Below are 16,715 nucleotides of genomic sequence, written 5' to 3' on the forward strand. Positions count from 1 at the left end.
AAGGGGTCAAAAACAGAGCACCACTCTGCTCCATCCCGCAGGCTCTGGTCTAGTTCCACTGCTACCATCACAGCAGAGGTTGCTTTTCCCTTCTCAGTTTTGGAGATCTGGACCTTTCAACTTACTTAGGAGATTTTTATCATGGGTGAGCCCTCATAGATTCTCAGCCAATTTTGGGTAACCTGGGGTTCCTTTAAATCGACCTATTGGAGTTTAGGGAACCATGGATGAGTAGGGGAGACCCGCACCAGCACCGCCGCACGTCCTGAATCCATTAGTTATTGCTCTTGGGTTAGGTGAAGAGAAAGGATTACCTTGATCCCCTTGGAAGCAGCAAACAAAGCCAAGTGAGAAACTTAGTACAGTTTACAGTCGCATTAGCAAGCACCTCATTCATGCACAAGCACTTTCCAAGTGGACAGACATTCCTGTGTGGCACAAACCATGCTTCCCGGGCATGCCAGCAAAGAACTAAAACAAATGAAAGAGTGCACCCGTCTACAAATTCAGAAAGCTCATACCCTGGCGTCTCTGGGCAAACTCTGCACTAAAGCGCCTACAGAACGGGGAGAAAAAAGGAAGCCTTGTCAATGCTTCCCACGCGCTCTCCGGGGCCCTGCGAATGCGCCTGGGGACTCTGCTGGTTTGCGAGTGTGCTGGGGACAAGCGTTTGTCAGAAAAACAACCCCGTCCTCCTGGATGGCACTGGGCGTTATGCACAATGGATGCTTTGTTTTCAAATCAAGTTCAACTCATAATTTAGCCTAATAATTCCCCGTGTTTCTTGGTAGGGCAGCTTGCCTGCTGGAACGGCTTGTATTTCTGTGCCGGGGGGGAAAACAAACAAGCTACCTTTATTTGCTCAGAAACTCTTCAATCAAAACATGTTATGTAACCATACATGATCACCGGACCCCACGGTATTATCATCAGCACCGAAGAACGGGTAGCGAGCACATCTCTGCAAAATGACACCCCCGGCTGACGTCATCACCGCCAAATGGGGCGAAACCAGGAGGCGGGGGCTTGCCAGTTCTCGCAATTAGACACTTCCTGCACACTAATTATCGCTTCCCAGGACATCTGCTCTTTCTTCTGTTTTAGTGGGACTTTCAAAAGAAATCCGTGGGTTTCTTCTTTCCCCTAAGAAGGTTTCATTGATGACAAAAGCAAGCCAGGGTCTGAGATGGGCGCACGGGGGGACGCTGGGACTGCAGCATGGTTCATAGGGCAGAATCTGAGATTCAACGCAGGGCTGGTCTTCAGGGTACACAGGGTTGTATAATATGGCACATATTATACAGTGTGTACAGAGTATGCATACAGGCACAGACACTGTATTAATATATACATGAGACTGTATATATATATATATATATAGATATATGTACACACGTAGTGGCAACCCTGAGGATGCTTTTTTTCACCTTGATTTTCAGTTAAAAACGGAGAAGTAAAGCAATCTCAGAATGTTCCTTCGTATTCACAAGCACACGTTTACAGCTGCATCGCCTCAACACCGAAGGCGAGGGGGCAAAAGGGAGACACCTGCGTAGTGGCAAACCCAGCGGACTGGGCCTAGACCCCTGGCGGAGGTGGGCTCTGCATGAACGCTTAGCGCTGGATGCTCAGCGAACACCGGCTTTGGCAGAGTGCTGTGAGTACTTACTTGACAATTCCCTGCCTCCAAAGGAAAGCAAGTCAAAACACAATACAAGCATTAAAGGCTTCTCTCCGGGCAACTTTACACAGTGTTTGTCACATCAGACATGGGAGGGACTGCCAAACATTTCCAACGCTGCCGAACGCTGAGAGTCAGCATTTTTCAGTGGATCTAATTCCTCCCAGTCTCTGGGTCCCCTGGAAACGTGACCCTGGAAAGCTGTGCTGAGGTGGGAAAGAGCAGAGCGCACTGGAGCACACCCTCACCGTTCAGGCCAATGAAGTCTTTGTAGCTGGCTGTTCCCACGGCTCACAGGATGGGAGGGAGAGCGAGGAAGGCGAGTGCCACTGGGAATCAGCAGGGACACTCAGAAAGGTTAAGAGTTGGACGGTGAGGGGTGGGGGTTGGAGGTGGAAGGAACCCAGACACAAAGGGGCCTCCTGGGGCAAGTGGGGCTTTGAAGACTTACAAGGAACAGGAGAGCTTCCATTGGGCAAGAAATTTAAGGAGGGAGCCTGGCAAGAGAGCAAACAAACTGGATAATCCAGAGAGAGGACGGTGGACTAGGTTGGGCTTCGAGAGCAGGAGAGAAGCTTTGCCAAGGAAGAGAGGGTGACGACAGGAACCCCAAGGAGAGGCCTGTGAACTCGGGCATGTGCTGGATGCTAAGTAAGGAGGCGGCCCTATTCGTGCCCAGTGCCGGGGGTATGGGCTGCTGAAGACCCACCCATGCCTGGGGTAGAGTCACCACTCATGCCCTCATGTCCCCTATGGAAACGGCACATTCTGTGGGCAGGGAAGGTCAATCCCTGCTGTTACCTCATTGGCCAGCCACTGGACTGCAGAAGAGGAAGCTTAGACTCACTTGAAGAGGTGGAGTGGTCCCTGACATAGGCTCTCACCCAACAAAAGGCCCCGAAGGGAGGCCAGGGCCTGGGTGCCTGCTCCTTTTTGCCTTCTCCCTGAGCTGCTGGGCTAGCAGAGCAGGTGCTGGCCTGAGTTGTGCAGGAGAAGGTTCAGAGGCTTGGGTCCTAGGGAGGCTTCTGAAATGACCAAGGAAGAGAGGAAAAGCAGTCACAGCCTGACAGCCGACGGGGGAGTCAGGCTTGGAAATCCGGTGAGAAACGAAGTGGTTCCGAGCAGCTTCTATAAAGAAGCGGTGGGTATGAAGAAACTCGACTCCACTGAGCCAAGAAATGCAAGTTTGAAATTGTTTTTAGTGTTTTAGTTAGACAATGTTCAAAGTGTCATTGGAGGAGACACCATTATATTCCAAAATGTGCTATAAAAATGCTCCAAGAGTTTTCAAACTGTCTTGGGAAACCAAACTACTCTTCCTCCTGGTTTTAGATGGAAACCAGTGGATGATCTGGAGACTGTTTAGATTTGCCCACAAACAAGAGCCATCACCCCATGGATGGGCTTCAGGGGCTCAGTGAAAACCCTGGCACTCATGCCAAATCGTGTTTGCACATGTGCATCTTTCTGGGGAGAAGGGAGCATCTTTGATCAGATTGTCAAAGATGTCTGTGGGGAGAGAGAGAAGAGAGAAGAGAGAAGACCAATGTTCTAGGATATATCCAGGTTTAGGAAAAGTGTCCAAAGCCATGGGGGGCTCTCTACCATCAAAACCAAAGAAAGTGGATTATGTTAAATGTATTCTTATGTCTTCCAGAACCATCTGTAGAGCTGCTAAGTGGTGAAGTGGAGCAAAAGGGAGTCAGGCAGGAGAACTATGGGTGACCTGAGGGCCTCCCATCTTACAAATGCTCTTGTCTAAAGCCTATAATGCAACCCTTAAAAAAATGGGAATATAGTCTCAGACATGGCCATTTTAGGCAAATATTAATGTATTTGGGTGAAAAATTGAGGTCATAAAGGATGGAGTGAAGGGAACTATGAGTAAGGTGGGCAGACTATTGAAGAGGCTACTATAATAGTCCAAGGGAGGGATGATAAAGATCTTGACTAATGCAGTGGTTGTGGAGAAGGAAACAAGTGACTATTGAAAGAAATGTTGGTGAAGCAGACTTCAAGGGCTCTAACTGATTAGCTCTAATGGATAAAGGAGGAAGAGCAATTCAACTGGAATACCAGTTTTTTGCTTGAGCGTCTGGGTAGATGGTGGCACCACTGACTGCAACAGGAAAAGATTTATAAGGAAAGACGATGTGTTCAATTTTGGTGTGACAAATGTTGGATATCTGCAGGTTGGCTATACTAGTTGGAAGTTCAACTAAGAGGTGGGACTCAAAGAGATGTAGGACCTTGGGAATCATCCCCCAATGGGTGGAATATATGAGCTTAATCAAGGTACAAAGAGAGGGTGGCTGAGAACCAACAGCATGTGAGGGGCTGGGAGAGGAAGCAGAGACAGGGCACTGAGAAGGAATGGTTGGAGAGGCAGGAAGAGGTGAGTGGATTGGACTTGGGAATTAGGAAGTCACCATGTCAGCAGGATGATAGGAACAGAAGACAGATGGAATGGGCTAGAGAGTGAAGGAGAGGTTTGGTGAAACCTGGATGAGAAGGAAAAAAGGGAGGGAAGGTGAAGGTGGGGATATGCATGTCAGTGTATAAAACAGTGGTTCTCAACATGTGGGTCGCAACCCCTTTGAGGGTGGAACGACCCTTTCACAGGGGTCACCTAAGACCATCGGAAAACACATATATAATTACATATTGTTTTTGTGATTAATCAGTATGCTTTAATTATGTTCAATTTGTAACTGAAAATACATCCTGCATATCAGATATTTACATTACGATTCATAACAGTAGCAAAATTACAGTTATGAAGTAGCAACGAAAATAATTTTATGGTTGGAGGTCACCACAACATGAGGAACTGTATTAAAGGGTTGCGGCATTAGGAAGGTTGAGAACCACTGGTATAAAATAAGTCAAAGGATTTGTTTTTTCCTTAAAGAGAGCTGGATGGGGATGGGACAGACTGGAATCTGTTTCTTGGCTTTGGACATGCATCTAGCTAAGGGGAGTGACAGAGGAGAGATGATGAGGGAGCTCGGACAATGGGGCGCTGAACAGAAGGAGAGATTCACTTCCTCTGAGAAGAAAGGAGGTGAGCAGTGTACGTGGGGTAGAGGATGGGAGGCAAGATAGAGGAGACAGAAATGAGTATAAAAGTATGGTTCACGCCCATTGGCATCTGCTTTCTCAGTGAAGGAGGTTAGAAAAACCATCTGCCAGGAGTGGAGGGGGCAGGATGTAGGCAGAAGGTTGAGGAGGGGGCAACGATCTGTCTGACTGCTGACAAGGTGGCAAAGGGAGCCAATCAAAGACAAGAACAAAGATGAATGAGCAGACTCTGGTGAGGCAATCTGCACGAATGTAGCTTTCTAGTCAGAAGAGTGAAGAGATGGGCTGTAGGAGGAATATAGGGGTGAAGAGCTAAGAGGACCGGAAGAGTGACATTTAGGCAGGCTAAAAAAGTAAGGCCAGGAGGGAACTAATGAACCTAGAAAAAAATGGTGTCTAGGCACTGGATGTCATAATAGGGAGGAAGATAGGGTGTACTTCGAATGACAAATCTAAAGGAGATTAAGATTAAGTCACTGAAGAAGAGAGGCACTATGGGTAACAATGTAACCCATGGCATGGCAGGAGCTGAGGTTGACCAGTTGACTATTACCTGAACTCCTCAGAGACACAAAGTTGATAAATGACAGGAAGGAAGGATGGAAGAAGGCAGAGCATAACATGAACTTCAAAGGAGTGGGTGGGGCTGGTTTAAAAGCATGCCAATATATTTAAACACACCTATAAAAAGCACCCTGATCCACCAAAACTTACTCTCAATAACATCATTTCAAAGGGCACAAATCGTGCACCCTAACAATTGCTTCTGGTACCTCATCAGTTACCACATCACGACCACACAATAGTAGGAAGAGGCACAGTAAACGACCCCGGTAGTATCCATTCCTTTCAACTGGATAGCTCAGAGATGTCTGGAGACTGGATTAAAATAATTGGACCCAACTCTGACACTGTCTTCTAAGAGACGTTCCCTTTACATAGAAAAGCGTTTACCTGCTTGTGATAAGTGAGTGGGTTTGGGTCAACTGATTACACTGTAAGAATATGATTTTCTCGATGCATAAATATTTTTTAAAAACATTTTATAGCTATTTACCTCTGGATTTTTATGGCCTGCCACATTTTTTTGCAATAAAAAGCAAGGAAACTCTTCTCTAATGAATGGCAGGTTTAATTATTCATTATATAGACACCATTACTTTGCTTCAAACAATAGAAAATCAAGAGGTTTGAATAAAGAAATCATTTATGATAGTAACGTTACATTCCCTTTAAAAATCAACTAACTATTCAACTTCTGGTGGAGTTACATAGCTAGACAGTGGGCCTTAAAAATGATTAATTTCAGTGTTTCAGGATATAATAGATACTCAGAGCAGCTGAGTGTAGAACTCTCACCAAACCCAGGGATGACGGGAAAGAGAATTTAGCTGAGAGAGCAATGCTCTGGAGGAGCAGGGACACCCCTTACCCTGTTTGCCCTATGATGTGAGGTTTGAGCTTCACGTACACTCAACATATATGCAACGGCAGGTCTCTGTACTAACTCCTGCTACCTAAGGTCACTCTATCATCACAAAGGGGGTTGAAATGCAGCGTTAGAGGTTCCTCCCCATTTATTGGACCAAGCGTCAAGATAGGATGTAGCAGTTTTGACAGATCTCAGTCTGGTAAGTTCAATAGCACCTGCTAGCAAGGTTGTCAGTTCTTAGCAACTCTAACAATACAAGCTCACAAAGCAGCTATTGATCAGGGGGACAAAGGGCCTCTGTCAGGCCTGCCGAGCTGAGGACTGTGCCAGGAGAGCTGGGCTGTTTGTTAGTTGACATCACCCTGGAGGGGAGCATGGTCTGCTTCCTCGTGCTCATTGCACCTCAGGCAAATTGAAATGTGAATTTTCTGATTAAATAAAGCTTTTTTTTTTTTTTTAAATTGAGGGCAAGTTCTTCCAGTGCATTTCTGTCCCTAAACATAGCATAAATGTTTAGGAAAAAAAATGGGATTACCAATCGATAGATGGTGATTTGTTTCAATTCAGGGACAAGCATCTAAACGTTTCCAATATTTTTAAACTTTGCCACCAATGAGAATATTCTTTGTTTCACTGCGAATCTGCCGACAAAGAAGCTTTGTCTGTATAAATAGGTGTGATGGCTACAATAACACAGAATTTCCTTTTCAGTTCTTTTGACCTTGGATTACTGAAAGTTAAACCAAATAAACATTTTAATATCTAACAGACAGATGGTGTGAAGATTAAAAAAATCATTTAACCAAGAGCCAGGGACTCCAGGGCCAGTTGCGACATCACTGGATTCTACACAGGATCACACAATTGCCCACAAAGAGAAGACCACCGACGGGGCTAACAAAATGAAGGTAAAAGTTGTTGACAAAGAATGGATTTGTAGGCCATTTTGAGGACAGATTAATTTACTTCAATATTAAGAGAAGCAGGCTAAGTAAATTCACCCACGCATCTACTCATCTGTTTACTAACCTGCGTTAGGCAGGTGGTGGTGACCATGAAAGACAGTGCGGACCCTCAAGGAACCTAGTCTCATGGGAAGTCTACAACCCAGTGGAGCTTTAAATACCGTGATGCTATGGACCCATGCATTAAGGAACCGACATTAAACCTTTCCCATATTTTTAATGGGAACATTGTAAGGACTAAACCTTAAGGATCAAAGAAGGATATTAATTTTGGGGCTGAAAAAAACCAAATCTGGGTAACATTTCTTTATAAACCTATGGTGTAGAGCTGTCTTTACAGGACTTCCTCTTTGCTTAAGCTCATAAACCTGTATAAATCAATTTGGAATGGATATGAGATAGTAGGAGAAGATAATTCTTAGGGCCTTCCTGAGTCAGCTATAAACACAGTTTTAGACAAAGTTTGGAAAACCCTAGTGCTGGAGTAGAATTTTGGGGTCATTTCATGGGAGAACCTGTGAATTCACCCATGTGGGGACTGTCATTGTCTATTTCCTTGGGACCCTGGGGACTTGGGAAATTGACACTGCCTGAGGCAATGCTGTCGGCTCCTGCCTTATGTAACTGTATCTGTATCTTTCCATACATTCTACAATTAAAGAGACAACATAACGTCTAACTTTTGTACTGCCATCTTTCCATTATTCACATCACTGTCCTATTGTGATGAAGCAGATTGGTGTCAGAAATGAGATTAATGCCAAGGACTCCCTCACGCCCTTGCCAGATGTAGTCAGCCATTTTCCAGGGAAATACTGGATACCTGCTGAGATTTTAAATGTGAAAGAAAACCCAAGGGAGCTGAGTTTTTCTTTGATTCTCAGGGAGCTAACACTTTTTGTAAACGCCACAGATTCAGAACAAACAAAAAAAAAATTAAAAAAAGGAGGACTGAATATGTCAAAGGCTTCAAATGTTAGGAAGCAGTAAATAACAAAGTTGATATAAAACTCTGTTACTAACCTTTGCTTTAAAAAGTGGCCAAGATGGAGACTGATTTCACATAAAAAAATTAACTGTGAGAATTTCTATTTTAAAATATGTGCACTAAATATCATCCCTTATAGTCAGCCGAACCTTGTAACTTTGTCATTTAGAAAAAAAAAAGATATTCAGAGGATAGAAATTAAAAAATGATTTTCTAACTGTATTAAGGACCCCCTTTCTGGAAAGCAAATAGTCTTTAATTAGGACGAAGCTTGATTGATATAAGTGTATCAAAATAATCATTTCTTGAAACTTATTTTTAGAAAATGATTGTGTACATATTACAGAGCCAGGCAAAACAGCTGAATATCTAGACCAGATTATCCCAAATGAATTAATGACTGAAACTATAAATATCATAATTTCTAAGGCAAACTACATTAAACTCGTGCTAAGACAATACAATTTACAGGTTAAAAAGCAACTTTTCTACTTCAGACTTTTTTTGTTTTTAAAGAGAGATGATGACCTTCCCTATCTGAGATAAACAGGAGAGGCGAGCAGCAAGCCCAAGGCCTTTCTAAGGAAAAAATGCACATCTGCTCAGTGTGGGCTTTTGAGTTGTGCCCATAAGTTATGCAGCTGCTGTAGTGAGAAGACTGGGGTCGGGGGAGGCCTAGGGTTTGAATCTTTCCTTCTTTTAGTAAAAGGTAGAAAATGCAATAATAAGTAAAATAATGTTTTAAAGATGGTATAGAAATAGAATGAATAAAAAAAAAAAGAAATAGAATGGATTTCCCTGTTGATCCCTGGATAGATAGCGGAAAGCGGAAAGCCTGAGCACTTGTTAATAAAAGGCCTTGGAAAAATATAGACTGCGGACTCAGGTGCACTGAGACAGCAACCTCTGAGCTAACTACTGCATCCACTCAGAAAGATAAGAGATAGTGAATATGATATGCCGATTTCCATAAAAATAGTTCAATTTGTGTTAATTTTGTACCTTGTCATTATCAACTTAGTGTTCTTTTTCCTGAACACAAGCCCCAGGTTTCAAAAGAATATATCAAATAAAAAGCTCAATTATTTACTATTCCCCATGGCGATGGTTAATCTAAGCAGATTGGGGAGGAGGAGATGAGGACCATGTGTCAAACAGCAGATATTTAACAATAAGTTACAATCCATGGCCCCACCAGGTCCAGCTAGAAAGACTGATGTTGGTCAGCTCATCTGGATTTTAATAAAAGGCCACAGCCTGCACTTGGGGGTATTATTAGATCCTATCTATGAATTATTTTTGAAATGCCTGGTGATTCACCTCTGTGATGATCATGCAGTTACACAGAATGCAAAATTGGGGTTGCATGATCATTTGATTCATACAAGAATATAGGATATTGGCACTAAACATGTCTATGGTTGTAAATTTCTAATTTCTGATTTTTGTTTCCTTAATGTGAAAATAAAAACCTTTGAAGATGGGCTAAAGATGTTTAAACATTATTTTGAAAAATATCTGGGACTATCACCATGTAATGCGAATATAAAATTTCAATTACAAAAGTCAGACTTAGTGTGCTAGAGTCTTTTATAATGTGATGCCAGAGGCACCCCAGCAGTGGTGTCAAGGCCAAGGTTCCTCAAAATTGTTCCACTTGAACTGGGTAAAGTTTTATTGATCTGGCTGTATTCACTGGCATTTTACTTGATTATATATACACTGTTGTAATACTGGGTGATAAATACCTGGGTATATTCAAAGGCGTTTATAAGTGATAGTAGTTCCTGTTTAACATTAAAATGGCCTGAGGTTCTTTTCTGTGATAACAACACCTGTTTCTATTAGGAAAAAAAAAAAAAAAACCTCAAGGAGAATGAGCTGGATATTTTCCACGCGCCCTTTCATATCTCCACCCTTCTGCTCTCCAAGGCCGCCTCTGGGGACTGCACCACTGGATTCAGCGCCAGAGAGGCACCGGAGGACAGGGTGCAAGGAGACCGCCATCTGTTCTCCTGATACCTCCTCAGGCTGGTTACCTTCAACCCCCTCCCTCAGGTCTCAGCTCTCATAATGTGGTCCACTCCTGCAGCTGTTCTCCACATCTGGCAACAGCTTCCTCCCTTTCCCACTCCAGGTCCAGGTATGGTAATGGCTTTCAGCTGTTGCTATCCCCAAGGCTGCCCCAACCCTGTTGTTCCCCTTATTATTGCTCAAACCTTTGTTAATATTTCCTTCATTAAGCTTTCCCCAAACTACTCCCTTTTCAGAGTATTTCTCTTTTTTTTTGCTGGGGCCTCAACTGCCACAACATTTAGGCCAAACTTGAAAGATTTAAGATTATTTCTTTCACTGTCTACTTGTTTTATGAAATTCTATTTAAGGTACTAGGTGTCCTGTATTTTTGTATTCTATGAAGTCAACGTTAGGGAACTTGAGCCAAGAATCAAAATTAGAGAAGAGAAAGGTTTCTGAAGTTTTAGGACACACTATCCAATATAATCTTCAGAAATACAACATACAACATGGTGCAGTAAAGACAGCAAAAAACAAAACACAAAAACTCCCATTAAAACAAGGCTAAAAAAGAGTTAAATTTAAAAATCAACTTAACTTTGCCAACCTTAAAAAAAGAGTGTGGTTTTTTTTTTCTATTTTAGTCTACAATAATTTAAGCAACCTCTAGTGGTTATGGGGAACAAAGCAATGTGCACTCAATAGAGACCAGATTCTATGCTCAGGACAGGAAAGCCAAAGACAAGTGTGGATCTCTTGTCAAACAACAAGGACAATTTCAGAAATGCACGCTGCTATTATAACGAAGCCACATACACCAACCCAGAGAAAGCTCTGTTAAAAACTCAACAGTGACAAGTTAAACACGAAACAATTACAAGCCATTCATTATAAAAGTTGAACCTAAAAGAGTTATACATACTATTCCTTCAAGGAACAATACAAAGTATGCTTTAAAAAAGGAATATATACCAATAATAATCAATCTGTGCTCAGCTTATCATCAAAAATGAGATGAGAAGGAGTAAAAAATGACTTCTTGATTTTAAAAATAACATCCTATTTTTTAATTGATATGCCTTCCCCCGGCACTGACTGGGTATTCCATGCTCATGTCTCTTGTGGTCCTTGAGTCTTTGTCTCCCATTAGTCTTATGGGCACATGCCTGGGTGTTTAGAAAAAGCACCCAGACACAGGCAGGCATCTGCAGCCACACACAGACAGGAACAACGGGAAGGTCAAGCAGAGCCTCGCCCTGGAATCAGCAGGGCTTGACGGAGCCAAAGGGAGCAGTGTCACAGGTGACAGCCCTGAATATTCCCCAGAACCTGGGTGCTGCCTGGCCCCGGGCTCCTGTGGTCTGAGGCCCCAGCATTTCTCTGGCTCTGCCTCTCTCACGCCTGGGGCACTGGAGTCCGTGGAGCCCAGTCTGTACCCTGGGGGAGCCCTCTGTTGACTTATCGTTAGGAGCCCTCCCTGCCCTAAGGGCTCCTGCCCATCTTCCCTTTCTCATCCAGCTTCCTCACAAATTCTCTGAAGGCCCTGCCTTGCCTGGCACCCCTTTGTCTTTTCTCCCATTCAGAGCTGCCTATAGTCCTCTCTCTGAGATTCAGGCTCCCCTAAAATTACTGACAACGACTGGAGGACACCGCTTGTTCTTGGTTCTGATTAGGGTTTGCCCCATGGAGGCTGCGAAGTCAGACACTATTCACTGTTCCTCCTCCGCTCGCCCCTTCCTGCTGGGGCCCGCTTTGCTCCCAGCATGCTGTGCGGTGGGTGCTCTCTGCTTTCAGCCCCAGTGGGAACTCTTGCTGGTATAAGTTATCAGAGACACTGCTATGTACAGAAAAGGCTTGATTATTCCTCTGGACCCTGTATTTATCTTAAAATTGTGTTCTTCACAACATGTTTTCTTCACTACACCTTAGTGTAGTGATGGTGAATCTTTTGAGCTCGGCGTGTCAGCATTTTGAAAAACCCTAACTTAACTCTGGTGCCGTGTCACATATAGAAATTTTTTGATATTTGCAACCATAGTAACACTAAAACTTATATTTTTGATATTTATTTTATATACTTAAATGCCATTTAACAAAGAAAAATCAACCAAGAAATGAGTTCATGTGTCACCTCTGACATGCGTGTTATAGGTTCATCATCACTGCCCTACTGTGAGCTATTTTTTTTAATGCCAGTCAAGTAATAAAATAATTCCCCCATATCTCATAATACTATGAAGCATTTTTTTTCTTTTTTTAAAATATATTTTTATTGATTTTTTACGGAGAGGAAGGGAGAGAGACAGAGAGTTAGAAACATCGATGAGAGAGAAACATCGATCAGCTGCCTCCTGCACATCCCCCACTGGGGAAGTGCCCGCAACCCAGGCACATGCCCTTGACTGGAATCGAACCTGGGACCTTTCAGTCCATAGGCCGACGCTCTATCCACTGAGCCAAACCGGTTTCGGCAATTTTTTTTCTTTTGTATTAAAAAAAAACACAACCCAATCCTGTGTATGCTATGAACAAGTTTTCAATCTGGGGTATTGAAGAAAATGAGGAAGCTTCAAAATTCTGGATTTTAAGATGGAAAATTCTTCTTAGGGTCATCTCTACCTTCACCTCGTCCACCTCTTCCTACATTGAGTGGGTATGAGATTTTTACAGACCTGCCCAGAAACACACCAAGACCAAGAAAGGTTCAGATGAGACTCACTTTAGGTTGGAGATCAGTGTAGTGTTTGGAATTAGGCATTTCGTTAGATTGCTAATCTTAGGGGCCAGTCCAAATCATAGCATGACAAAGCATTGGCTGTAGAAATCATCCACAAACAACCTTGGGATAATAGCCAAGTCAACTCATTACATAATGTCACGTGAAGTTGGAAAGATTGGGTAATTTTCTTTCAAAAGAATGTTTAATTTATGCCAAATGTTTTTTTTATATATATATTTTTATTGATTTCAGAGAGTAAGTGAGAAGGAGAGATAGAAACATCAATGATGAGAGAGAATCACTGATCGGTTGCCTCCTGAACACCCTCTGCTGGGGGATGGAACCCACAACCTGGGCATGTGCCCTTGACCGGAATCCAAACCGGGACCCTTCAGTCACCAGGCTGACGCTCTATCAACTGAGCCAAACTGGCTAGGGCTGCCAAATGATTTTTCAAGTAGATTATGTAAGTGGAACGCTTATTCATGGACATATTCATAGTGCATATGGTTCTTTTTTTTCTTGGTTCTTAATATTAGTCCTTTACATTTATTGCTTCTTTTAAAAAACTAAAAAACTACATTTCAAGCAAAATAAACTATAATGTACAGACTACTGTAGAAATATCTATATAATTTTAAAAAACAAAAACAAAAAGAGAAGTCTGAGCCTTTATAGTAGCATCTGGCAAAGATTCTAGGGAGGAATTAGGTTTTTTCACATCAGATTCAATCTTCTTGCCTGCAGCACACCCACCCTTTCTCAACTGAAAGAGGAGGGGAAGTGACATTTTATTTCTTTGTATCACAAGTCCTACCTAAGAGCAAAAGGTGCTATTATTAAATAGTTATTACTGGGCAGAAAGCCATACTGAGTGCAAAAAACAACTTGAGTCTCATCAACTATAAACATCAGGGTATCCATCAATGTGAAGAGCCCATAGGGAATTCTTAAACATCTAAGATCCATGAAATTCTCTTTAGACGTTAAAGGTCATTATTCAATACTTATCCTCCCTACTATGAAGATGGCAAATTAAGTAATATTAGTAATTTAAACAGAATTTTTAAACAAAATGTTAAAACATTTGACAATTTCTCTTGTTGATTACAATAATAATTTACAATAACACATCAAAAGGGCCTGAAATAATACCAGCAACTTTCCTTCTCCACAGAGGATCCAAGACAACAAAATCAATAGGCCTGGAATTGCCAAACACACCTGAACGAATGTGGGCAGGTGAAGACAGTAAGAGAAGGTACACCAAGTGACACAGAGTAACACGCAGACTCTGGTTAGAATGGAGGATTACTGTCACACCCACAAATATTCCCTCCTGACCCCAGAAGCCCACCCTCCCTCCTACCTGTCCAGTCAGCACACCCATCCCAATCAGGACATCTGCTGGCTATCCTGACATCCTCTCTGGGCAAGGGAAGCCTAGTCCACCCCAATCTCATGTCTGTTCAAGTCATTCCATAAGTAACTTTGGCAAAGAGTAACTCACCCTTTGCCACATATTGAGGGCTGTGGGCAGCTTTCCCCAAATTAAGCTCGTGTGCAGGTTAAGACTGTGCATACATGTAAAAGACCAGCTTAAGTAGCATCTTTGAGGGCAAAGAAAATGCACCATGGTTTACATGAGTTTCTCATCTTCAGGTATAACAAATGCAAACAAACCTGGCGACGCCATACCTTTCTTCCATGGAAACCTCTTTCATCTGCTGGTGTGGTTTGGTGCCCTCCATTTCCCTGATGCTCACGGCATAGATCTTGGTGGTGTAATCAATGGCCTTTTCTCTGGCAACATCACTGTCATAGCCTCAAACGACAGAAAGGTGGGGAGTGGAGTTGGATTGCCATGGCTCAGGAGGGGGTGGGGAGGGAAATGCTGGTGGCACGTGGCTGCTGGCACTCACCTCCATCCTCTTCTGCGTCGGTGTCCGACTCCTCGCTGTCCACCAGCTTACTCTCCTGCGTCCCCACAAACTCCCTGGTCCAGATCATCAGGGCCGTGTCGGCGCCCCCTACCGTGAGCAGCACGGAATCGTTGTGCAGCCATCTCACGTTGGTGACGTGGGCGCTGTGCCCCACGTACTTCTTGAATCTCGCGTGCTGGCCCTGTGAAGCCAGAAACTGGCCATTACCCTATCGGGAGCCCCACTGCTCCGGACTCTGGATTATCTCATCCACGTTATTCTCTAGAGTGGCTTGTACTGGATACGAATGAAACATTTAAGCAGCAATTTCCTTACATTCCTCGACTGTAAGCTCTATGAAGGCAGGGAACAGGTCTCCTCTCCCCCTGAAACGTTACCTGGCTCACCACAGGTCCCCAATAAATAATTTGTAAGGGAACAAAAAGTTGGACTACAGAAGCTATTTCTGGGAGCGTAAGGAAGTATAAGAAGCTTGTTTTTGTTTCTCTCAAATATCAAATGTGGATTCTCCCCAGGTCTCTGGCATAAACTCCTGATTGTGAGTCTGGCTGACATTTGAGATCAGAGGTGGCCTCCCAGTCACTCCCCACAGTGGCTTTTGTACCACAGCCCAGACTGTGGCTGACCAGCAAGGGACTTCTAATCCTGGGGCCTCAAGGAAGATTTGAAACACACACACCAGTTTCTGCCACGAACCCTGGAAACAATTTCTAACACTGCAAGCACTCGACTAATTGATTTAAAAACAAAGTAAGCTGCTTTTCAACAAACTCATTCGAGTAAACAGAACCCAGGTTATTAGTAATTTCCAAGAGCTCGCTCAGGCCCCGCCGGGGTTATCCCAGGAGGGGAAGGACATGTGAATGTGAGCGGTGGCCCGCCCGCCCGGGGCAGCCCTGACAAGTGGTGGGGATTTGCAGCTGACATCAGACGCCGGCTTCCATTTCTGGCTCAGGAGCCAGAGTCTGGCTGGCAAAAACAGCTCTGGCGGGAGCCATTTCAAAAGGGAGAGTTTTTCCATCCTCTTGGCGACTCCCGGGGAATACCTCCCAGTGTGGGAAGCTGCATGTGCTTTCTGAAGTCCTGGGAGGGCCACCAGTGTCCCAGATGAACACTTTATTCAATAACTGACAAGAGGCTCCCAGGGGGTTTTGGACCGGCGCCCTGGGGAACCTGAAACCGCCACAAGCAGGCGGCAGGAGACAGGTGCAGGGGAGTGTGTGACTTTAAAATACTCTTGGTCGGATCTCTGTGGATCTGGCTGACCCTACCTGCCAGCAGAGTGGACCCGCCCACTGCTCAGCCCAGTGCTCAAGAGGATGAGGGATGCAAGCAGGTGGGCAGTGTTTCCAGGAAGCCCTCCAGAGCCACTAGCTTGCGAAGCGAATAGGCAGAGCCAAATAAGGATTTCCACTGGGAACCACCGTGTGACCAGATGAGACCCAGAGGCATGGACGGAAGAGGACAGTCACGGTGGCTGCCGCCGTGGGTCCTGCTGGCCTTCCTGCTGGAAGCAAGACCCACGCCATTATGCAAGCTGGGTTCTTGAGAGAAGGAGAAAGTAAGAGAACTTGAGAAATGCCTCTCTGCCGGAAGCCGGTCCATCCTTGATGCTTGACACAGTCGCTGCAGGAAAGAAACATCTGCATAGCATATGTTTCAAGGGACCTGGCGTATATAGCATACTGTTCTTAATATGTTTGCTCCCCTTAGCGCTATGTGTTTTAACCAAGGTCACCTCTCCGAGAAAGGTTGTTTCCCCAGGTAGGGATTTTTCCCTGAAGTTAGGAAAGGGAACACAGGGGTTTTTGGATGAGGGTGGAAAAAAGAATCCAAAAAGAAAGGTTGGGGGCGGGGGGGAATATCAGGGACCAATATATGAATATCAGG

General features: G+C 44.0%; 1 protein-coding gene across 1 annotated transcript in view; it reads right to left on the reverse strand.

Annotated features, from left to right (window-relative positions):
* Positions 1-16,715, reverse strand: part of EML6 (echinoderm microtubule associated protein like 6) — a 195,785-nt gene that overhangs the window by 19,828 nt on the left and 159,242 nt on the right. Inside the window, exons 26-28 of the mRNA XM_006778677.2 lie at positions 14,805-15,006; positions 14,566-14,707; positions 315-323 (exon numbers count right to left, since the gene is read on the reverse strand). Of these exons, the coding sequence (XP_006778740.1) occupies positions 315-323; positions 14,566-14,707; positions 14,805-15,006 (353 nt within the window). The remainder of the gene's footprint in view (positions 1-314; positions 324-14,565; positions 14,708-14,804; positions 15,007-16,715) is intronic.

The sequence above is a fragment of the Myotis davidii genome, unplaced genomic scaffold, assembly GCF_000327345.1.
Source record: "Myotis davidii unplaced genomic scaffold, ASM32734v1 scaffold6, whole genome shotgun sequence".
Classification (NCBI taxonomy): Eukaryota; Metazoa; Chordata; class Mammalia; order Chiroptera; family Vespertilionidae; genus Myotis; species Myotis davidii.